This window comes from Lepidochelys kempii, chromosome 3, assembly GCF_965140265.1.
Source record: "Lepidochelys kempii isolate rLepKem1 chromosome 3, rLepKem1.hap2, whole genome shotgun sequence".
Taxonomy (NCBI): Eukaryota; Metazoa; Chordata; order Testudines; family Cheloniidae; genus Lepidochelys; species Lepidochelys kempii.
This window is the reverse complement of record NC_133258.1, coordinates 91,331,333-91,356,735: the sequence shown is the minus strand read 5'-3', so window position 1 is coordinate 91,356,735 and position 25,403 is coordinate 91,331,333. Positions and strand designations below refer to the sequence as shown.

General features: G+C 42.7%; 1 protein-coding gene across 1 annotated transcript in view; it reads left to right on the top strand.

The window, feature by feature from the left end:
* The first annotated feature begins 391 nt into the window (after positions 1 to 391).
* Positions 392 to 25,403, top strand: part of FAM184A (family with sequence similarity 184 member A) — a 169,534-nt gene continuing 144,522 nt past the window's right edge. The window contains exon 1 of the mRNA XM_073337169.1: positions 392 to 1,022. Coding sequence (XP_073193270.1) covers positions 855 to 1,022 — 168 coding nt within the window. The 5' untranslated portion in view covers positions 392 to 854. The remainder of the gene's footprint in view (positions 1,023 to 25,403) is intronic.

Sequence of the window (25,403 nt, the reverse complement as noted above, 5' to 3'; positions counted from 1 at the left end):
GCACCGCGCAGAACCACGTGCGGCTGCGGGAGATGAAAAAGAACAAGGTGGGAATAGGAAGCGCGCCACCTGCTGCTGGAAGGGGAAGGGAGCAAGTGAGCGAAGAGGTCGAGGAAGGGGGCAGGAGGAGTGGACACGGCGCTTATGCACCTGCTGCTCGGGTACAGCGCGCAGCGCGCGCACCAGCAGCCAGGAAGACTCGGGGGGCAGTGGAACAGCGCGCGCCCGCCTGCGGCCCAGCGCATATGCACCGGCTTGGGGGGGGGGAGATAGGAGGGGAGAGTTTTCCAGCTGCTACGCATGCGCGTGGCTCCGGTTGCTTCGCACCTGTGGAGGCTCAGACGGACAGGGCCGGGAGTGAGCAGCCGGAAGTGACGACATTGCTTAGCGTAAACAGTGCCGCCGGAGCCTGGTAACCGAGTGGCGGCCGCAGCAACAGTCGCCGGCTCCTCCGCGCGGCCGGGCGGGGCGAAGCGGCAGCTCTGCCCCGCGCTCCCGAGGGTAGCGTTTGTCAGGGGGGCCTTTCGGCCACCCCGGCACCGGGCGAGGGAAGCGGCTGCGTGGCCCGCTTGCTGCCCCGCCGCGAGCAGGAGGCGGCAGCGGTCGCTGGTGCGCAGATTCTCCCCCGCCCGGGGGCCGCGTCCCCGCCGCCGCCCCGCGCACCTAGCGGAGGGGGCGGATGGTGTGAGGGAGGCGGGACCGGAGCCACGGCCGCGGGGGGGGGGGGGGCTGAAGGAGCACGCTCCGCCAGTGACCCTGGCAGCGTGCGCGGTCAGTGCGCCGCGGCATCGCCCCCCACCCGGTCGCTTTCCTGGAAAGCGGAGCGGGAGGGGTAGCCGGGTCTCGCTGTGAAGATGGCGACCCCCGGGATGAGCTGGCAGCAGCATTACTACGGCAGCGGCGGCGGCTCCTCAGCCAGCGCTGGGAAATTCGTCGCGTCCGGTTCCCAGCCGGGGCTCAGCGTGGAGTACAGCCAAGATCTGCACCTCAAAATGAGCAAGAAAATAGCCCAGCTCACCAAGGTAAGCGTATCCCCCCCCCCCCAACTCTCCAACCGTGTCGTGTCTCCTGCTGCGAGCTGCTCTCCGGGTGAAAGGAGGAGGTCGCTCAGCGCTCTTTCGTCTCCTGCAAGCCCCATTCTTCCGCCTGAGAGGGGCAAAACTGGCTTCAAATTCCCATTTAGATGGAGATCTTCCAGTGATTAAAACCTGGTGGATTAGTCCCTTTTAAAAGCTGCATGTGATTGGCTGCTTATTGCAGTGTTACCTCAGTTCCCCCGGGGTAGAATCCACAATGTGTTTTTCACCGAATAGATAATGGCATTTATGCAGGTTTTGACGTCTGTTGAAGGTGAAATCCTAAAGCAAAGGATGACAGCCAGAGAGACAAATAGTTTTAGTTTCAAAACGTGACGTGAAAAATGCGTTTGGAAAGCTATAAAGTGAGTCCATTAAACTGTGCTTGTGTACATAGTTTTTCCTGTATAACTGTCTGGGTTTAGGGAAATTGACACTGACTGACTGGATTTTATATTTGTACTCTAAAATTTACAGGGTTTAAAAAAACCCCTTCATTTGCATAGAAGTGAACAAGCCATTTTAGGTGATTTTTTTTTCAAATAAACTTGGAACTAGTTTTGCTTTTTATTAAGAACTTATTTTTAATATCTGTTATTTTGAGTGTCCCTTGACAATGAATTAACTGTCTTAAGTAATGACTTTGGGGGGAAGAAGGGAAAATATCAGTTTTGTCTCACTGATTTAACAGCCTTCATGACAGGATCCTAAGCCCTGTAAGAGGATACTGTAGTATACATACATTTTGTTAAAAGCTGATATTTTAAAGGAACACTGTCAAGATTAGTAGACTGAAGGGTGACAGACTCTACTGTAGCTATGATTTGCATATTCAGAATAACTTTTTACAAATGCATGATTCAATTCTGTAATTTTCCTTGGTTTGAAAAAGAATCACAATTCATAAAATACACAGACAGCTTTGCATGAGGGAAATACACAATGTGTACTGGAGGGAAAGTAATTGGTAATGAGCCGTTTAAAGCTTCATATAGCTTATATTTAAACAAGAAGTTGAAAAACCCGTAAGTAATAAACATATTAGTATCTTTCAAATATCTGCTAAGCTGAAGGAAGAAAACGTTTCATCTCAGTTCAGCTCGTTTGCTGAACAGAAATAGAGAATTTTTTGCAGGAAGTTTATGGTGGTCATGCAGGCCATACCAAATTGTCTGTGTATATAGTTTTTGAATGAAATAAAGGCAAATTCTTACTAGAGTCAGTTAATGTAGACAGCATAGTATGCTACTTCTGTTGGAAAACAAATTATTTTGACAAGTCAGACTTTATTTCTTTGACCTCAGTTAGGGAAGGATCAGAGCCTTCCTTAGGAAGAAGAAAAGGAGGACTTGTGGCACCTTAGAGACTAACACATTTATTTGAGCATAAGCTTTCGTGAGCTACAGCTCACTTCATTGGATGCATTCAGCTGTAGCTCACGAAAGCTTATGCTCAAATAAACGTTAGTCTCTAAGGTGCCACAAGTCCTCCTTTTCTTTTTGCAAATAGACTAACATGGCTGCTACTCTGAAACCTTCCTTAGGAAGTTATTTTTCACTCTGAGTGAAATACAGTTCAACTAGTCAAATAACTGCTATAGTTAAGCTTATTTTCTACATATCTTACTTAAAACTTGAATTGTGGTTTAAAACTAAGATAATACAATTAGTTTTTATCTTTGGTCACCATGTATGAAGAGTGTTCAGGTGACACTTAATTTGGCTTACAACACTTTTAGGAATTTAAGTTGTGGTAGGTATGTGAGAATATTTGTACAGACTAATTCTCATATGTGTACAATTTTAGGTTTATTTCCTTTTCTTATTTCAGTAGTTTGCATAGCGTTTAATTGTTGTCATCAGAAGCATATTTCATTTCCATGTTAAAATAGATGCATGGCCTTTTGAGTTCCCTGTCATTGGACATATGCTAAATATTCTGAAGAAAGAAACGACATACTTGTGGCACCTTTAGAGACTAACAAATTTATTTGAGGATACAATTAACTTAGGCTTGAATAAAGACTGGGAGTGGATGGGTCATTACACAAAGTAAAACTATTTCCCCATGCTTACCCCCCCCCCCCACACACACACACTGTTCCTCAGATGTTCTTGTAAACTATTGGAAATGGCCCACACTGATCATCACTACAGAAGGTGTCTTCCCCCCCACCCCCCCTCCTGCTGGTAATAGCTCACCTTACCTGATCACTCTCCTTACAGTGTGTATGGTAACACCCATTGTTTCATGTTCTCTGTGTATATAAATCTTCCCACTGTATTTTTCACTGAATGCGTCCGATGAAGTGAGCTGTAGCTCACCAAAGCTTATGCACAAATAAATTTTAGTCTCTAAGTACTCCTTTTCTTTTTGTGGATACAGACTAACACGGCTGCTACCCTGAAACCTATATATTCTGAGGTACTCAAAGCATTGAAGTAGCTCTGCATTCAGGGATTTTGTGCATGTAAATATTCAGAAATGTGGTGTATTCTAGTCTTCGCCCTAATGTCTTTCAGCACAGTAGTTTATCAAAACTAATACTTCAGTTTATTTTAAGGTTCATCTTGCTATAAGATGAACCCAATAATACATTACATTGGCACCTTAGAGACTTAACACATTTATTTGAGCATAAGCTTTCGTGAGCTACAGCTCACTTCGTGGTAGCAGGATCCACACAGCTAGGTAGTGTGTGGCAAGCTATTGTGCTATAGGTTTACACAGCATAAACCAACTTTCCACATAATCTCTGTATAGGCAAGCCTAACAGCCCTGGTCCTGCAAAGATTTGTGTGGGCACTTTTACAGGTCAGGTGTTCATATTTGTTTGCTGGCAATACTGTGAGGTTCTACTGGCTGCTTTTTTTTTCCTTTTCCTTTTCTTTTCTTTTTTTTTTTTTGTAATAGAAAGACTCTTGTTCCAGAGTGGAAGTTTTGCAGGGGAGTGAGTTCTAGATTAAAGGGGTAGCTGTGTTAGTCTGATTTATTCGGGCATAAGCTTTCGTGCGTAAATAAAGAACAACAACAGTTCTTTAGATGCATGAAGTGACTAGAGTAGAGGAACTCACAGAAATTGACATGTCACTAGCCCCGTGTCACTGGAGTAAACCAGGAGGGCTCACTGCTGGTGTGATAATGTAACAGCTGTGATCAGTTTCTTAGGTAGCAAGGTCCCACACCTTTTAGGGCGGTAGGTCAAAAACACCTTAAACTCCATCCATAAGCTACTTGGAAACCAGTGCAAACTGTGGAACACTGATATTATTATTTGTAGTAGTATTTCAGCACTTTGGAGCTCCAGGTATTGACCAGGACCCCATTATGCTAGGTGCTGTACATCCACAGAACAGTCTGTCTTTGCCCCAAAGAGCTTACAATTTAAGTACTTTTTCCTTAAAGTGAACAGACATATTGAACTGTTGTACGGCTTGCATCTGAGAATATGCAGACATCTTTGTACGTGATTGAAGAATTAAAGAAAGGTCCAAGTGACCTTAAAATTATAAGTTCAAGACAGAGCCATAAAATCATCTTAAATTGTAATCCAGGTGTTCAGGTGCTTTTTAGGGCTAGAACTGCTATGCATTCATCAGTACAGGATAACAGTAACTTGTGTTTTTTATTCAGCCTGTTCCAAGCAAACTAATACTTTCTTTTTTCTTTCTCCACAGCAAGCAGAGATTTCATGCTGCTTTGATATTTGGCACGCAGTTGGTCAGATGTACATATGCAATCACATATAATCACAGATTATTTCTTGATGGCATGCTTTAATTTTGTTGTTAGATACTATTTTATCTTCTAAACTGGTACACAGATCTTTTGAAGTGCCTAGAAATAAGGAGCTTAAGCCAAATAGGAAGGACTAAAATTGCTTCAGCCACGATTTACCATAAATCTCCTGCATGTTATTGGGCAAGGTTTTTTTTTGTTTTTAAAAAGAGTTGCATTTGTTACTACTGTCTGACCTATATTTTCCCCTTATGTACTTTCAATACTAAGTATTTCAGAATTTTCAAGATATTGGTATGCTAACTTAGAGAAAGCTAACATCTTCAAAAGTGCCTAAGTATAAGATTTTTTCAGGGGCAGAACTAGAACCTGGGTCTGCGGGATGACTCTCACCTCCATACTGCTGCCATGGTAGAGCCACATGCATTACCACATAGACCCTCTGGAAATGAGCATCACAGGTAGTACCACCTCAGAAGGTTGGATTGACAATTTCAGTCATGGCGCCTGATTGGTCCATGCACCTTACTTAAGCTCAGGAGGATTCCAGGATATATCAGTGCAATGAGATAGACATCTACCCCCATCCAACTGTACCATCATACCTGCATCTTGGCTTACTTTTGGACTTGTGACCCCAGCTCGCACCCGTGGCTTTAGTACTTGGAGTCTGACTTCTGCTTTGCCCCATGACTTGGGTACTTGAATTCTGACTGCAGACCCTGGTTTAGCAGGTTGGATCCCACCCCCCTATTATTGGTACTAGGAGCCTGACTCCAGGTCTTAAACTCAGGCTACTGCTTTTGGTCTCCTGCCCCTTTTGACACCAGCCCTGATCACTAGGCATGACCACCCTAACTCTGGTCTTGACACTAAGCAGCTTAAAAAGTGCCTAAAAGTGACCTAGAACCTGAAGATGATGATCTTAATGCAGTGTACTAGTATTTTATTCTTGTGTTTTTTTTCTTAGTCAGGATCAGGGCCCTCATAGGCCTTCCGTAGAGACATAGAAGGAAACAGTTCCTCCCTTGAGGAGTCTGCAATCTAAGAATTGAGTAGTTCTGATAAAGACTTCTGTTAGTAGGTTACTGTTTCAGTTGCTTCTCTTTCTCTGGATTTTTTTTTTATTGCATCATCAGAGTCCTTCCTTTAAATGCATTAACACATGAAGCAGGAATCTCAATGATCTTGATTTTATATTTATCTTATGAATTATGTGCATACCTGTGGATAAAATACTTTAATCCTTCACTATTATGGTTGGAGCTACAAATTGCATTCGGACAAAAACAAAATCCAAATCATTAGCATTGGCTGAGTCACAGGTAGTTTAGTTGGCTGAAACAAGTCGACGAGATAATTGGACGAAAACCATCTGTTTGTACTTCCATGGGGAGACTTTAGTACTGCAGATTTCCTGAAGTGGAAAATGTACAGGTTAATGGGTACCTACCCTGAGATCTGTATTATGTAAACAGAAGTAATTAGCACTGCTTCAGACAAGCTTGTTATTCAAAAATAAATAAAAAAGCATCTGAAGGCCAACTACTAGTTAAAATGGTATGAAAGTTGGTCAACTCTCCCTAAACATTTAACATTTTTCTATTCTAGGCTTCTTTGTGCTTGGCCCAATGACTGACGTGAAGTTAAAATATTAGCTAGCAACCAGATCTTCTCATGGAAGAACAGTAAACTCTCTCTTTTCCTAAACCGTTAGAATTCCTTTCTGCGTTTGTCATCAAGACTAAATATTGTCAAAACCTCTTTAGTAATCCTTTTTTCCTTCACTGCCCTGTTGGTGGAAAAAGGGTTAGGATTCAAGAGTCCAAAACTTGATAGTGGCACTAAAGTAGGCTCCTGGAACTTCTTTAATACAGGAAGCATTCCTTTTGGGATTTTTTTGTTGATGGAGCAGGGTTAGTGGAGAAAATTTAGATATTGATATCCTGATCATTCTGTCCTCAGACCAGTATTTAAATGGTTAGTTTTCTTTGACCTAATAAACTGTTAAAAACAACTTTAGTGCTGAAGTTAAGACGTGGGACGGGTTCAGTCACGGAGACCCCCTTGGGACTTTCACCTGACGTGCTGGAATTACATCTGAGCCCGTTTTCCCTGCCAGCCTGGGACTCCAGAACTTTGCCTTGTTGAGCCAGACACGCTAGCCTGTTGCAACACAGACCCAGGCCTGGTCCACGCCCCCAAAGCTGCAGACTTTAACTAAAAATTGCTCAGCAGGTTACTTACCTCCAGCACCCATTCATCCAGTGGGATCCAAACCCCAAATAAATCAGTTTTGTTTTGTATAAAGCTTATACAGGGTAAACTCATAAATTGTCCGCCCTCTATAAGACTAATAGAGAGAGATGCACAGCTGTTTGCTCCCCCAGGTGTTAATCGCTTACTCTGGGTTTATTAATAAACAAAAGTGATTTTATTAAGTCTAAAAAGTAGGATTTAAGTGGTTTCAAGTAATAGACAGAAGAAAGTAAGTCACCAAACAAAATAAAGCAAAAACAAGCAAATTTAAGCCTAATATATTTCAGAAACTGATTACAGGTAAAATCTCACCCTCAGAGATGTTCCAGTAAGCTTCTCTCTCAGACTAGACTTCTTCCTAGTCTGGGCCCATTCCTTTCCCCTGGTGCAGTTCTTGTTAGTTCCAGCAAACATCTTAGGTGGAAAGCAGGGGTGTTCTCATGACTGGCAGCCCCCTTTGTTCTCTTCCACCCCCTTTTATAGCTTTGGCACAAGGCAGGAATCTATTGTCTCTTTGGGTCCCCACCCCTCTTTCAAAATGGAAAGGCACCAGGTTTAAGATGGATTCCAGTATCAGGTGACATGTTCACATGTCCTGTGAGACCCCAGCCTCCATTCTTCCAAGGCTGGCCTGCACAAACCCAGGAAGCAAAAAGAAAAGGAGTACTTGTGGCACCTTAAAATTTATTTGAGCATAAGCTTTCGTGAGCTACAGCTCATGAAGTGAGCTGTAGCTCACATAAATTGGTTAGTCTCTAAAGTGCCACAAGTACTCCTTTTCTTTTTGCGAATGCAGACTAACACTGCTGTTACTCTGAAACCCAGGAAGGTTTGCAAGTAAACAGACCATTTACAACCAATTGTCCTAGTCAATGGGAACCATCAAGCTTCCAGACCACTATTAATGGCCCACACTTTGCATAATTACAGTAGGACCTCAAAGTTATACTTCATATTCCTAGTTTGAGTTACAGGAGTGATACATTCATACAAATAGGATGAAGACACTCAGTAGATTATAAGCTTTATAATGATACCTTACAAGAGACCTTATGCGTAACGCATATTCCAGTTAGGTTATATTCACACTCGTAAGCGCATTTCCATAAAACATTATGGAGTGCAACATCACAGCATGTTAATCTTTAAGGGTGTCTGGGATAAAGCTGGATTATAAATAGACAATAAGGAAAACCTGTGGGCTCATAAAGAGGTGATCTTAATATTTGTTTCAAATTAGTCAGTTCCCGTAAAGGAACATATGGGTAGAGATTCCTGTTGGTCACTCTTTTACATGTGGAATTCCTATTGAAGTTATTGATTCTTTGCTAAGACAGAATGGCAGGCTTTGGTCCAAACATTTCCATAGATATGGTGATATGTTTTTGCCTTTTACCAGTGGTTCGTTCCAGATAAATTCACTGAGCATAGGACATTTGGATATAAAGCTTGACTGCCAGTGGAACCCTTTCAAATCATGAGACTTGACTCTGAGTTTCTGATAGCTGTAACTTAAATTGTATGCTATATAAACAATGAGAGAACAGGGCGTTGCTAAAAGTGAGGTTAGTCTCTGCGGTGGCCTTTATGAAACGTACATTTCATATTCTAAGATTGAAGTTAGAAACTTAAGACTCTACCCAGAAGCAATCTGTAGTTTCTATGACCTTTCCTTTTGTACCTGTCCTTCTGAAAGGTCAAAAGACTGCCTGAATGAAATAATAAATTCTGATTTCTGTCTGTGATTCCAAGTGTGTCAAATACTTCTTCCCTACCCCTCAAGTTAATGCATTAAGCATTAAATATTTAATCTTTGGGAAAGCTTTTCTCTTAGCTGTTCAACAGCCATAAGCATGAGAAAGCTGCTTCATTATTACATGTCCCATGTTAATTCTGAAAATGCTGTTCTGTGACTCTAGATTTTATTTATTTATTTATTTTTTGTAATAAAGATACTACTGGACTTCTGCATAGTATAACACTTACCTGTAAACATTTCTGGAACTGCTGTACACACACTTGCTGTCCTGTAACTGTAAATGTTCCAAAGAGATCATTAGGATGTACCCAGTTGCTGTAATATACAGTACATACACACACAAATGGCAGCAAGTCTCAGAGCCCTGGTCAAACTGACTCTAGCTTTCCCTGCAGGGCTAAAAAGAGATGTGTAAATGTTGGGACTTGGGCTGGAGCCCAAGCTGTGAAACTTAGCAAGGAGGGAGGGTCTCAGAGCCCAGTCATAGTCCAAGCCTCAATGTCTACGCTGCTATTTTTAGCCCCACTGTGTGAGCCTGTGTCAGTTGACCCCAGGTCTGAAATTTGCTGTCTTTTTTTTGGTGTGTAGATGTACCCATAGTCTCTCTATTCCACTCCAGTGAGACTTCATATGGGTTACTGTGCCCAGGGCTGGACCTTCAGTCGTGGTTAGATATCGACAAACTGCAGGGAGCTCAAATATACAGAAAAATGCTAAGAGCCATAGGGGTGGAGTGAGTATCATTGCCCAGTAGATAGGTCTCCTGAATCCCAGAATCCAGTTTTGATTTCTGTTCTCAATTCTGCCACTGATGTGTTTGAATTTTGGCAACTCACTTCACTTTTGTATCTTTTTTTTTTTCCTCCTCCTGCCCTTTTCCTGTCTTGTTTATTTAGATGGCAAGTTTTGGGGGCCAGGACTTACTCACCCTCTATTGTACAGTTCCTCTCTTGGGGCTCTAGGCATTAACAGTATTTGTAATCCATGTCATATCCTTCCTAATGAAACAGACAATCCACACAGAAGGCTAAACTGGGGAAGGGAATAGCTCTCCATTTACTACTCCCGTACAGGATGCTTTCTTGTGAGAGTAGATGCCTCATGGTCAAAGCTACCATCCCCCACCTTGCCAGATCATACTTGAGACTTGCAAAGTAGCTTAGGTGTCTGTCAAACTATTATATATTACCAGTACTAATTCTATTCTACTTTGACTCTGTTTGCAGTAATAGCAAGTATTATTGTCTCATTCTCTTCCTTCAATCAAGGAACTAAGACCTATTGAAAGTCTGCTCATATAGGACTAAAAGAGAAACCTCTACTCCTTGAAATGGGGAGGAATGGGAAACCTCCAGATTAGTGTAGTCTGTTTGAAAAATATCTTATAGAATTCTCAAATTGCTGTATTGTTCAAATTACCATTTTTTTTGTTAATTACTATCCCACTGTAGTTTGGCTTTTGTTAATAGAGTTAACATTTTTCTAAGAGTGTTTTAATTTTTAACTTTTTAAACAAACTTATGTCTGCACCTTAGTGTGCATTAAAAATAGCAGTTCAGCATTCCAATATAATCCTAGAATTGCAAGCGAGTGACAAAAATTTGGAGAGTAGGAATTCATAAGAGAACAGATTTGAACATCAATACCACATGGACAAGTCTTGAATAATAAAATGGGAGACTTTAAATGATTTGATACTATTGCAGAAAGGGCAGTGTTAGTATCCTTGTTTTCTTGAACACTAAATACAGAACATATTAAAGATTTCCCTGCAGTGTGTGGTGTTTTACATTTCTTTATCAGTATTTTCCAAAGCATGGGGCATGCCCTTCTGAGGGGTGTGAAGGACTAGCAAGGTGTGTCCATGCTCCACCTGCCTTCCCCTCTCACAAATGTTCTCCAGAGTTTCAGCTTTCCTTTTTTCAAGTTGATGTGTAGCTGTTATGGTTGTGAAGAAAACATTTAAAATTTGACCCTGGGTAACCAATTCACTAATGTTTAATCTGGGTTTGCAGAGAGCCTGAAATAATAATTCTGAAATGTGAACTACCCCATTCATTTCAGTGGAAGTTAACTCAGATACCAGTAATACTTTAAATGTTAGCTTAAACTGTTTCACTCATCAAAAAACATCAGAAAGATCTTTTGAAGGTGAACACAATTCTGCACTGCATGGTTACTCATTTTTGGTTCCACACTTAGGAGGAGGAGGCAGCAGGTCCTGCCACCATCTTCTGAACACATGCAGTATTCCAGCCCAAAACTTCATAGCAGGGCCATTTAACATGTTGATGTCTTAGTATTACTTGGATGGCAATATCTATTATGATGATTTAAAAAATAATATTGCAAAGTAATGTTATGTTTCACTTTTAGATACCTAAAATTGAATGCCATTTCCTAAACTACAACTAAATTTCACTTTATTGAACTTTATGTAACACACAGTGTTGAAAAAGGGCATGGTTTAATTTCTGGGGGTTCAACTTTCAAAAATTTTGGTTATTCTGCTCTATAATATATATAATGACAATTTCATTGCAATATACTGAATAAATCATTCTATTTTCTTTCTACTGTGCATTAAAGCCTTTTTTAAAAATGAGAAATTTTGTGTTAAGAGATGTACTTGGACTTTCTAAGGTAGGATATGCCATATCTATATCTTAGGCCTGGTCTACGCAATGGGGTAAGTCGGCCTAAGTTAAGCAACTCCGCTACATGAATAACAGAGCTGGAGTCGATGTAGCTTAGGTCAACTTACTGTGGTGTCTACGCTGCACTGGGTCGACGGGAGAAATTCTCCCATCAACTTACCTTACACTTCTCGTTTCAGTGGAGTACTGGAGTTGACTTTGGGCTCTGGTGTAGACCTGATCTTAGTATCTTACCTTCTTGACAACCTTAACTATAGTTTCTCTTTATTTTAAATTTCCTTAATGATTTGGAGGGGGTCAGGGTGTGTGTGTGTGTGTGTGTGTGTGTAATGTATGTATATAAAAAGTAATGTAAGTAATGAAGACAATATATCTTACCTTGAACTTTTTTGAAGTAAGGTGTGTAATGGACTGCTTGGTTACAGCCTTAATTACAGAATTGCTGGTGAAGGTTCTAATGAAGTCCATGGTTTTGCCTCTGTCCTGCTTGAAACAAGTCACTAAAGGAACATCAAAAAACCTACTGGATAGAAAAATTAGTGACTTGGCACTAAGTAGCTAAAACAACATGACATTTCTAATGAGTCAAATAACTTTTCTGTTAGTGGCTGATGATTCACTTTGGGGACAGACCGATCAGTTGTTTAGGCTTTCTAAATGCCTTTCAGAGTAAAATACTGTCAGTTCTGAAGTCATATTGGGGTAGATCCTGAGCTACTTCTCCCTGCTTGCTGGAAGAACAGCATGGAGAAACATACATTGTTGCTGTTCGTGATGTACTGTATGTGTGGGTAGAGAGAATTGCAGCCTCTGGAGCTTTCATAAGATGTGCAATCAGAAGAATGTCAAATGTAGAAATTAATTATTGAAAAATATCTGTTTCAGAATTATAGCCAACCTTTGATTGCACTGCTGTGCTGGTTTAATCTAACGCTAACTGATGTGGATTTGCCTCTTTTAATTAACTAGTATTCAGAGAGAGGGAACCCATGTTTTAATATGCAACTTCAGAGGAATCTGTCAGTGTGGATTTAGTATGCCTTTTTGAACTGTAGAGACTGTCTTTTATTTAGTTCATGTGGGAGAACATACAAAGCAGAGGTGATGCATAATGCAAGGTGTTCAGTTTTGTCTATCAAACTGGCTGCTTAGTTTGGCAACTTTAAAATCCCTAGAGGCTCATCAAATTAAAAAGGGATCTGTTATGACAGCTAGATGTAGTAGCCAGAAAGTGGTCATAAGTCTTGAACGTCACATTGTGGGCACAATTTCACAGTACTGATTTATAAAACAGCTTTGTTTTACTTTGTCTACAGAAGTGGTGGTCATTAGTCTGGTACTCAAGTGTAGCACGATGCCACTGGACTGGCTGACAGCAGCAGGTATTTAACCAGGACCTCGGGATCTGTAAGCATTAGCTGCTTCTGCCTGAGCTAAAGAATCCATGTTCTGTAACTCAAAGGCTAAAGGACAGTGTTTCCCAAAGTGTGGTATGCGAAAGGATTTCAAGGGGTACGTGGCAAAATTTTTTATTTTTACTTTATTATAGTTTTTTAGCAGCAGAAAACAATTCTCTAAAATTTAATACATAAGAATGGTGTACACTTGTACAGTAGAAATATACACACAAGTTTACATTGTAACTAATATAACAACGCGTCCAGTAACATCTAATAGTACAGCAGAGCTGACGCAAACCACGCGTGCATGTTACAGTGGCTCGGGCAATATACTTGCCTTTGTGGCATGTGCAGAAGTCATACTGACGGATAAAAGTGAATAACTACTCATAGTAATCTAAAGATCATAGCAAGTACAAACTTGGTGTGTATTAATATACAATATTTCTCTGTATTAATATACAATATTTACAATGGGTTGCTGGCTAAAAGCGGGAAGTTTGAATACGAATGTTAGTGATGATTATGCCGAAAAATGAAGTGATATGGCTACATCAGACAATTGTGACAACAAAATTAGTGAACCATCTGTAAGTTTATTGAACATATCAGCTGCAAAGAAAATGAAAAAAGCCCACAAATATGTTGAAGAATATCTTAAACTGGGATTTTCGTGGACTGGAGATGAGGTGGAGCCTGTTCCATTATGTGTGATTTGTTACGAGACTCTCACAAATGAAAGTATGAAATCATCCAACCTAAAATGCCAATTCGATAGCAAACATAAAGAATATGAGGGAAAACGTGTAGAATTGTTCGAAAATAGGCACAAAGATTTCCAAAAGTCCCAGAAAACAATTCGTAATGTGATGGGAGGTGAAAATATGAAAGCTTTGGAAGCTTCATATAGTGTGGTGTACTTAATTGCAAAGTCCAGAGCTGCTGAAGTGATTGGTGAGACATTAGTAAAACCTGCAGCCTAAGTAACGGTGCAAGTGATGATTGGAGATAAGGCTAGCAAAGCTATAGATTGTGTCTCCCTCTCAAATAACACTGTTCATCGTAGAATCACAGATTTGGCCGAAAACGTAAAGCAGCAATTATTGTCAAGAGTACAAAAGAGTCGCTACTATGCACTGCAAGCAGATGAATTAACTGATGTGAATTTAGCTAATCTTTTGTTGTTTGTCAGATAAGAGCTGAATAATTAAGTCCATGATGATATTTTGTTCTGCCAACCTATGCCAACACATACAACTGGAGAAGCTATTTTTAAAGTTATTGATGACTTTATCAAAAACAATTACTTGGATTGGAGTCTTTGTGTTGGAATAAGCACAGATGGCACCCGAGCCATGACTGGTTTGAAGAAAGGAGTTGTTGCACATGTTCAGGCTGTTGCGCCAGAAGCAAAATTGACTCATTGTTGCATTCACAGGGAAGCATTCTCCACCCAGAAAATGCAGGCAGATCTAAAGCAAGTACTGGATGAAGCTGTGAAAATAATCAATTTTGTGAAAGGCCGCCCTCTGGACGCCCAGCTATTTTCTCAGGTTTGTGATGAGATGGGCAGTGATTACACACAACTCCTATTTCACGCTGAAGTGTGTTGGCTTTCGTATGTAAAAGTTCTGAATCGCCTGTTTGAGCTGCGAGGAGAACTGCAAGGGGTTTTGTTTTTTTTTAGATGAAACCTTTAACCTGCGAGACCGTATACACGACTGGAAATGGCTGTGCAAACTAGCATATATTGCAGATATCTTTGCTCTTTTAAACAACCTCAGTCTATCCTTGCAAGGGAAACTCATATCCATATTCCACATTCAAGACAAAGTGAGCGCCATGGTTGCGAAATTGAAACTGTGGCATAAACGTCTTAGTCGTCATGACCTGGATTCCTTTCCATATCTTTATAACTTAGTAATAAACTTGACTAAGGAACTGGATAGTGATGTGTTGCAAACCATGAAGCAGCATTTGGAAAGCTTGCAGAAAGATCTTCGTAACTATTTCCCTGAACTGGATGGCACCTTTGAATGGATAAGGAACGCTTTAATCATCAATGTTCAAACTTTGCCAAATAACTTCTCTGCTTCAGAAGAACAGCCTTGGAGCTGGATTCAAGTAGCTCCCTGAAAACAAAATTTGAGCAAAATACACTGAAGTCATTTCGGTTGGGGGTTAGCTCTGAATATCCAGCTCTATCGGACAAAGCTGTCAAGTATCTTCTGCCCTTTCCCACCTCGTATTTGTGCGAGATCGGTTTATCTGCGCTGGTTGGCATCAAAACAAAACAAAAAATGGTCTTATTGACATGGAGCCCATCTTCATCTTAAGATCACAAACATCGAGCCAGATATCCCTGCGATAGTGTTTGGTCAAAAGCAATGCCGTCACTCGCACTGAATAATTTGTACTGAAAATTTTTCAATACTGAAATAGTGAAGAAAGCACTAGTTTTAATACTTACTAACCTAACCAAACCAGCATATTTTAATTTCAGAATTATGTGAATTCACCATATATACATGCTGTTCTGCCAGACTGTTGATTCACTTCTATTATTTAAATTATTTCTAGTACTATTTCTACATGTAACTATTATTTCTATTAAATGTTTTGTTTCAACTGTATGTAATGTAATTTTGTATTTATTTCTAATAAACATTTAATCCAGAATGAAAGAAATTAGGAGTGTTATAAAAATGTGGCCCCTCCCCACAAAAAATTATCTTCACCGGAGAAGGGGTACACCAGTAAGACAGATGTCTCAAGAGGTATGCAACTATTGTAAGTTTGGGAAACACTGCTATAGGAGATTGATAAACCTCAGTGCATGGACTGCCCACAAGAGGGGGACAAGGTATTTGTGTGATTGTGGACTACATGATGTAGATCAGTGGTTCTCAAACTAGGGCTGCTGCTTGTTCAGGGAAAGCCCCGGGCGGGCCGGGCCGGTTTGTTTACCTGCCGCGTCCGCAGGTGCGGCTGATCGTGGCTCCCACTGGCCGCGGTTCGCTGCTCCAGTCCAATGGGGGCTGTGGGAAGCGGCGTGGGCCGAGGGATGTTCTGGCTGCCCTGGGGAAAAAAAAAAAAGAACAAAATTCTTTTTTTCCAGGCTTGATTAAGTCTAGTTAAGTTCCCTTTCCATGACTTCTATAAAGCATGTTCTGCTAGTCTCTATTGCTGCTTTCAATACAGACAGATAATTCTTGATCAAATGCCCACTTTTATGATCTGTGTGCTATAATAACCAACAGTTCACAAGGTAAATCCAAGAAGTAGTGGAATTCTCATCTTGCTTGCCAAATTTACACTCCCACCCTGAAACCTTGCTCCTCTTTATGTAGTGTTACCATCTCCGGCCTGGTCTGCGCTGCAAAGTTAGGTCAACCTAAATCAATTTGTGGTGTTGTAGTTTTGCATGTGTCTGCACCTAAATTTGACTCTCAGCAATATAAGCATCCCATTTCATTGATGCAATAACACCAACTGCCTGAATGACACAGCCATTTTCGATTGACTTTCATTGACATAGTGTAAGTGTAGACAGCCTGTGTTGACCCTAACAGTCCTCCAGCAGCTGTCCCACAATGCCCCTGTCTCCTCTACAGTAGTTCAAGTCACAGTTTTGAACTCAACTACCCAGGGATCAAACACTGGAAGCCTGCCCCCTTTAAAACCTGCAGCATGTTTTTGAAATGCTTTTTCATGATTATCCACCTTTGCAAGCATCTGACCACGCCGGTTTCTTGCACAGAGAGCTACTAGATGTGCTCCTGCCTGCAGAACGAAGGAAGTCATGGATTTCTGCTGGCTTTGGGGAGAAGAGGCAATATAAACTCAACTAAGGAGCAGCTGATGAAATACAGATATCTATGTGCAGATTGCACAGGGGGTGATAAAACTGGGGTACAACAGGAATGATCAGCAATGCCATAAGAAAGTAAAGGAACTTTGGCAGGCATATCAGAAGGCAAGGGAGGGCAACAAAAAATCTGGGGCCGCTCCCGCAGGCTTGCTGCTTCTACAACAAACTGCATGGCATAATTGGTGGGACCCCACCAGGACTCTGAGTGTGACTGTGGATACTTTTGTGAGAGCCTGGTGTAGAGTCCCATGCAGTTCACTGTTTTTGTGTTTGTGGGAGGGATTATGGGGAGCAGGAATGGGGATCGGGGGAGACTTGAACCATGTGGTGAGCCAGGAGCTATTTGAAACTTCACCAGAGTCAAGCCAGGCCTGCGAGCCAAGCGCAGATGAGCCATCGTGATGAAGGTGAAGGGAGTTCAGGTAAGTGTATACATTATTCCTCATAAACATTTCTTATCTTTTTGTTGCCAAAATCTTCTCTCTTTCCTTCCCTTTCCCCCACCTTTCTTTTCTATTTAAAAATAGCTCCCATCCCATGTGTTTAGAGAACAAAGCTATCCACTTTTGACGCCTCATTTTACAGGTAAAATATTACAAAAATTAAAAAACGTTGTGACTGTAAAGTTATGGCTATATCTGTTTTAATCAGTAGCCTCTGCCATGGTGGTCTTGTGATGTGCACCCTCCATGCTTACTGAATGTATGGCCCTGATCAGGTGGAGAAGGAAGCACACCAGGGAAGATACGTTTGGCAATATTATCCAGTTCTGTACAGCTGTCTCCTGTGAACATGAGGATTAGAGGGGCTGAATGACCAAGACCGGAGAGAGTGTTTGCTGCAGGGACAGAGACAAAGGGGCAGAGGTGCACCAAGAGAAGAGCAGAAGAGCACCAAGCCATTATGATTTTGCTCAGGCAACACACACAGTAGCTCAGTGTTCTGCAGTGTGCCCAAAGGCCCCAGATACAACAGTCTTTCCAATCCCTTTAAAACTCCATAGTCCTCCTCCATGTACCCTCCAACATAACAGGTGACAGCATAGCATGAACCTTTACCCTTACCTCTCCACATCAGGGGAGAACAACGAGAACCATGACTTCTTACTCTGACATGTGATAACCACAGAATCAGCCACTAATCAGTGTTTTGTAACCTGAATGAAACATTGTAATGTTTTTAATATGTAAATGTTTTTACGTGATTTTTACAGTGCTGCTCAAATCTTTTTATACATGTATTTTCATTTCAACTTTGTTCCCTGTTTGCAAGCAGAGGGGTTGTTTTTTTTTAAACTCCAGAGTTTTAGTTTACACCAAGTATAAATGTCATGTTATAAAATTCTTAATGGGAGTCAGTCACCCACCCATATTTAAGCTCTGTGCACAAGAAGGCACACCAATTCACAAAAGCATCATACAACACTATTATGGTTGATGGTTAAAGGTATCTTTAAGGCTTCCCTCAGCCATATAGCTCCACAGTTGGCTTTTGTAATAGCTCTTGTTTCTGGCTCTTCAAATTAAGCAGACACCCTTCCGGTAACCTTAGTGCTGTGCTCTCTGCGCTGGTTCCCTCCCCAATATAAGAATCTAAACTTGAGGTTCAGAGTCCTCTATGAGATTGGATCAAGCTACCTGACCAGTTGTCACTTCTTCCTCACCTGTTAGCTTCCATGAAGTCTGCATTCTATGTGAAACTTGAAAATTCCGACTGAAGAGCCTTGTGTTTAGGAGACTGGACTTTCATATGAGCTGGACCTGAACTGTAGAACTCATTTGTATAAAAGAGAACATCCACAAAAGTCCCACTTTTACAACTAAATGTAAAAGTCATTTGTTTGACATAGTTTTCATTTGAAAAAGTCTCAAAAGACAACATGTCTGCTTACATGGACAAGCAGATTGACACTCTAAAATACCAGGTTTCAGAGTGGTAGCCATGTTAGTCTCTAAGGTGCCACAAGGACTCTTCGTTGTTTTTGCTGATACAGACGAACAAATTTATTTGGGCATAAGCTTTCGTGGGCTAGAACCCACTTCATCAGATGCATGGAGTGAAAAATACAGGAGCAAGTATAAATACATGAAAAGATGTGAGTTGCATGACCAAGTGTGAGGTCAGTTTAACAAGACAATCAATTAACAGCAGGATACCAAGGGAGAAAAAATAACTTTTGAAGTGGTAACGAGTGGCCCATTTCAGACAGTTGACAAGACAGTTTGAGTAACAGTAGGGAGAAATTACCAAGGTTTCAACAATTTCCACCCCACCATCAACCTCAGCCTGGACCAGTCCACACAAGAGGTCCACTTCCTAGACACTACAGCACTAATAAGAGATGGTCACATAAGCACCACATTATACCGGAAACCTACTGACCGCTATACTTACCTGCGTGCATCCAGCTTTCATCCAGACCACATCACACGATCCATTGTCTACAGCCAAGCTCTGCAATACAACCGCATTTGCTCCGATCCCTCAGACAGAGACACACCTACAAGATCTCTATCAATTGTTCTTAAAACTACAATAACCACCTGGTAAGCGAAGAAACAGATTGACAGAGCCAGAAGGGTACCCAAAAGTCACCTACTACAAGATAGGCCCAACAAAGAAAGTAACAGAACACCCCTAGCTGTCACCTGCAGCCCCCAACTAAAACCTCTCCAGCTCATCATCAAGGATCACAGCCTATCCTGAAGGATGATCCCTCGCTCTCACAGACCCTGGGGAACAGGCCAGTCTTCGCTTATAGACAGTCTCCGAACCTGAAGCAAATACCAGCAACTACACCACACACACAAACACCAAGCCAGGAACCAAACCCTGCAACAAACCCCAGAGTGCTAACTCTGTCCACATATCTATTCGAGGGACACCATCATAGGACCTAACCAAATCAGCCACACCATCAGAGGCTCATTCACCTGCACATCTTCCAATGTGATATATGCCAGCAATGCCCCTCTGCCATGTACATTGGCCAAATCAGACAGTCTCTATGCAAAAGAATAAATGGACATACATCTGACATCAGGAACCATAACGTTCAAAAACCAGTAGGAGAACACTTCAATCTCCTTGGTCACTCAATAATAGACCTAAAAGTGGCAATTCTTCAACAAAAAAATTTCAAGAACAGACTCCAACGTGAAACTGCAGAACTGGAATTAATTTGCAAACTGGACACCATCAGATTAGGCCTGAATAAAGACTGGGAGTGGTTGGGTCATTAAAAAACCTAAACCTAATTTCCCCAATACTAATTTTCCCCTAATTTTGTCAACTGTCCTCCGCAGTGGTAGCAACTGGCTCAATGGCCCTTCTGGACACTGGGCCTACCACCAAACCTGTCGGTAGCTTTGGCGGCTCGAGTCCTTCCATCATTGACTCCGTCTGCAAGGGCAGGAGATGGGTATGCAGGTCGTCACTGAGACCACTGCGGGACCCAGTACAGGGGCTGGTACCAAGGTGGGTGAGGGCCCGGGAACCAGCACCACCCTGGCACCTCACAAGTCGTCTCGACACAGGGGGATCCCTAGAAATCAGAGGGGGAGGAAGACCCGTTGCCCCCACAGGCATCATCCTCATCCTCCCTGCATTAAGTGGTGGTGGACACTTCCACCACACTGCCTGCTATGGACAGCAGAGCACACCAGGAGCTGCTCAGAAGGATGGCTCAAAACCTAAACATGCAGGCGGAGGTGGTCTCAGGGGAGACAGACCCTATGGTGGACATTCTGGTCGCTGAAGGCCCTTCAAGGGTGGTTTTGCCCCTCATTAAAACTATCCAGAACACCACTAAGGTGCTGTGCCAAACACCTGTCTCTTTTTCCCCCCATGGTGAAAGGGGTAGAGAGGAAATATTTTGTACCGTCCAAGACGTACGAGCATTTGTTTACCACTCTCAGTCGGGTACTCTGGTGGTGAGGGTGGCCAACCAGAAAGAAAGACAGGGACAACTGGGGCTGACCCCTAAGTCCAGAGTGGTGAAGAAGCTGGATCTCTTTGGTAGGAAGGTGTATTCTACCAGGGGGCTCCAGTTTTGCATTGCCAACTAGCAGACAGTCCTTAGCTGCTATAGCTACAATTCCTGGAACATGTTTAAGTTCCAGGAACTTTTACTGGAGGATTCCTGCTCCAAATTTGTGGCTGTCCTAGAGGAGGGCAAGGTAGTTGCGAGGACCTCCTTACAGGCCTCCCTGGACTTGGCAACTTGGTCCATGACAACTGAGATGGAGCCATGAGACGCAGCTCATTGCTTCAAGTCTTAGGACTCCTGCACAAAGTCCAAAACACTATCCAGAACTTGCCTTTTGACTGTCCAGGACTGTTTTCAGAGCAAAGACACTAGGCTCCACAGCCTGAAGGACTTATGGGCAACCCTTAAGTTCCTGGGGCTTCATACGCCAGCCTCCCAGAGAAAGCCCTTCAAGCCACAACCGACCCCTTGCTTCTATTCAACTCCTCCCAGGACTATAACAGGAAGTGGGGCAGGAGTAACAGGCGGAGGCCCCCCCAGTCCTCCTCTAGTCAGGGTCAGGGTGCAGCAAAGCAGCCCTTAGCCTCTAAACCAAACTTTTGAAGGTTCGCCCGGGGCAGCGCACCAGTTCAATTCCCAGTTCCTTCTCCTCCCTTTGTGAGTCGTCTATCCCACGTCTACCATGCCTGGGCTCAAATCACCTCAGACCAATGGGTCTTGAGCATGGTAGAATTGGGATATTTTCTCCAATTCTGTTCCCACCACCTTCCCCATCCCTCTTCAGGGACCTTTCTCACAAGCAACTTCTAGTGCAGGAGGTGCAAACGCTCCTACAACTCAGGGCGGTGGAGGAGGTCCCTGTAGAGTTATAGAGCAGTGGGTTCTAGTCCCGATATTTCCTAATCCTCAAGGCCCACAGTGGCCCCAAGCCTATTTTAGACATGTGAAACCTAAACACATTCATGAAGTTAAGGTTCCGCAAGGTCTCCCTAGCTTCCATTGTTCCCTCCCTGGATCCGGGGGACTGGTACGCTGCCCTCGACTTGAAGGACTCATACTTTCACATGTCCATAATTCCATCCCACAGATGGTTCCTCTGTTTTGTGGTCAGCAACGCACACTATCAGTTTACGATCCTTTTGGTGGCCCATTGGATGTTCACCAAGTGCATGGGGATCATGGCAGCCTTCCTATGGAAGCAGCAAGTGCAAGTATTTCTGTGCCTAGACAACTGGCTAATCAGGGGCCGATCCTGGGCCCAAGTGGAGTACCACGTGAGCCTGGTGCAGATATTATTCCACAGGCTCAGCCTCATTCTGAACGTGGCAAAGTCAACCATAACCCCCACTCAAAGGACAGAATTAATTGGAGCTCTCCTGGACTCCAGTCAGGCCAGAGCATTCCTCCCGGAATCTCGCTTCCTCGCCATGAGCACCATCATAGAAGATCTCGGACAATTCCCCACTGCCTCAGTGTGGAATTGCCTGAAACTGCTCGGGCATATGGTTGATATGTGATATAGTATGCTAGGCTGCGGCTCCAACCCCTTCAGGCTTGGCTAGCCCAGGTGTACAGGCCGAACCGAGACCGCCTAGACAAACTGGTCACACTCATTCCCTGAGTCCCTCCTGTGGTGGCTTCACCCGCATGCAGTATGTGTGGGAATACTCTTCTCCAGATATCAGTATTCGTTGTCCCTAGTCACAGATGTGTCTGGGATAAGGGGCACACCCAGGAAGGCTCAGGACTCAAGGTCTTTGGTCCCAGGCAGAACTTTCGCTGCACATCAACGTCAGGGAGCTGTGTGTGGTTTGCCTCACTTGCCAGACGTTTCAAACCCATCTACAGGGCAGATGTGTATCAGTATTGACTGACTACCACAGTGATGTTCTGTATAAACAGAGTGGTGCTCGCTCTTTTCTCCCCTGCGTTAGGAAGCCCTCAGGCTGTGGGACCTCTACATCGCCCACTCAATACACTTGGAGGCATCGTACCTTCCGGGCTCACAGAACGAACTGGCCGATCACCTCAGCAGATCCTTTCACGGCCATGAGTGGTCTCCCCTGAATGTCACGATCAACAAAGGTGGACGCTTCCCCAGATAGACCTGTTCGTGACAGGGTGCTATGGGAAGTGTCAGCAATTCTGCTCCTTCCTGAATCACAGCCTGGGCTCACTTGGGGACATCCTTCTCCTTCCTTGGAAGGGGCACTTGCTGTATGCATTCCCGCCTTTCCCGCCCCTCCTCAAGGTCCGAGAAGAGGAAGCACCAGTAATCTTGATAGCACCAGTGTGGCCACATCAGCACTGATTCAGCACACTGCTAGACCTGTCGGTGGACACGTCTATAACTCTGCCCCTCATCCCAGACTTGATCATGCAGGACCACAGCCACCTCCAGCATTCCAGTTTGGAGTCTCTCCACCTCACGGCATGGAAACTCCACAGCTAAACATGCTCTGTACTTTATCTTTCTTGGAAGGTGGCGTTCCTAGTGGCTATAACTTCAGCCAGGAGGGTGTCTAAGCTCCTTTATACTGTCTTCGATAAAGACACAGTGCAGTTGCAGCCAAACCTAGTTTTCCTTCTGAAGGTGGTTTTGCAGTTTCACACAAATTAGAACATTTTTCTTCCAGTGTTTTTCCCTAAGCTGCATGCCAGTAACCGAAAATGCATGCTCCATTCCCTAGATGTCAGAGGAGCGTTAGCCTTTTACATTTAGCGGAGTAAGCCATTTCGAAAATTGACATAGCTCTTTATTGGATTTCCGAGCAAACAAAAGGGCTCACGGTGTTGTCCCAAAGGATCTCTTCATGGATCATGGCTTGTATCAGGGCATGCTATGACCTAGCAAAGATACCGGCCCCAGCATTAACAGCACATTCCACAAGAGCACAAGCTTCATTGGCAGCGTTCCTGCCACAGGTTCCTATTCAAGACATCTGCCGGGCGGTGACATGATCGTCTGATCACACCTTTCCGTCGCACTATGCCATAACACAGCATGCTAGAGATGTTGCCACGTTTTGCAGAGGCGCTACAGTCTGTGACTTGGTCTACTCCAACCCCTCCTCCTACGGATTACGTGAGAGTTATCTACTTGGAATGGACATGAGCAATCACTTGAAGAAAAACTGGTACCTACCTTTCGTAACTATTCTTCGAGATGTGTTGCTCATGTCCATTCCAAGACCCACCCGCCTCGCCTCTGTCAGTATCCGGCAAGAAGGAACTGAAGAGGCGGCAGGTTGGCAGGGCCCTATATACACAGCCATGAAGGTGTGACTCCAGGGGGCTCCACAGCTGAACCGACGGGTACTGCTAAGGGGAAAAACCTTCCAGCGACTGTGCATGTGGTGCACATACACCTGCTTAGAATGGACATGAGCAACACATCTTGAAGAACAACAGTTTATGAAAGGAAGGTAACCATTTTTTTTCTTTTTGCTGTGGAAAAAGTAATGCAAAATGATACCACATTTCTTAACAGTTTTTATGAATTTTATTACCATACGGATTTAAAATGAGAGAGACTTACTTGAAGCTGGTGAATGCCCAAACGCACCAGGAACATTTTTAAACATAGTTGTTTAAATGGACCTGTTCCATTTTTTATGTCAAGAAAAGAGCTCTTCTGCAAGATCATACCTTTTTAGCTTTACAAAACTTAAAGAATACATTGGTCAGTGGCATCAGAAGAACTTCTAGCAGATTTGCCATTTGTAACAGCCACATTTAATGTAATGTTAACATTTCTGAGTAGTCAAACAGTTGCTGCAGCCAGTGTGTTCACTATATTGTCATCATTCTTTGTGAAACAGTGTATTTGCTTTTTCTTATCCAGTTCATAAAAACTAAGGATAGTCATGTAGCGAGAGCTAGCTAAGGTTGCGCTGTTTTTATATTTAAAACTCTTCCCTCAGATACTGAAAACTTAGGAAATAAACTATTAAGGTCAACAACCACACTTTTGTTTCTCTCCCTACACCTATTTAAAACTTACCAACTCTTATGTCTTACTTTAATTCTTCCACAATAACATTTTTCACACCAAAATGAATGAATAACCATTCAACCTTATATATTATGCATATAAGAACATGTATAGAAAAAGCTTTTCCCCCTAAGAAACCCAAAAAGATAATCACTGTAAAAGGGCATATTTTTAATGTGTTCTGTGTATGTTGGATGCATCATGTATGTAACTCATTGTTCAAGGAATTCAAGCTTTTTCTGTTTTCAGGTCCTAAATAATCCCCCCCCCCAAAAAAAATGATACAACTTGAGCATGTTCTGTAGACCATCTACTTTATCTGATATTTTTCATTGCTTTAGCCTTAATTAAAATAGTATTTTATGCATGTTCTCATTTTTTGTTCTCCCATAAGCATGAATCAGCTTGTTGCACTTATTTGCTATATACAGTTGTACAGTCCTTAGAACCCTAATTGTCACTAAAAATTTCCTAATATTTGCTGAGTTATTACTTAGAAGTTCTGACAGTTCTCTGCTACTTAATGGCGTGAAACCAAAAGCAGACCTGAATGTCTCCTGGCTAGTGCAAGCTTTGCGGTAACCTAATGAGGTTTACATGTGTCTTCCTTAAAAAACATGGGAAAAATGAAAGCAACCTACCTACCACTAAAAGCAGTTCA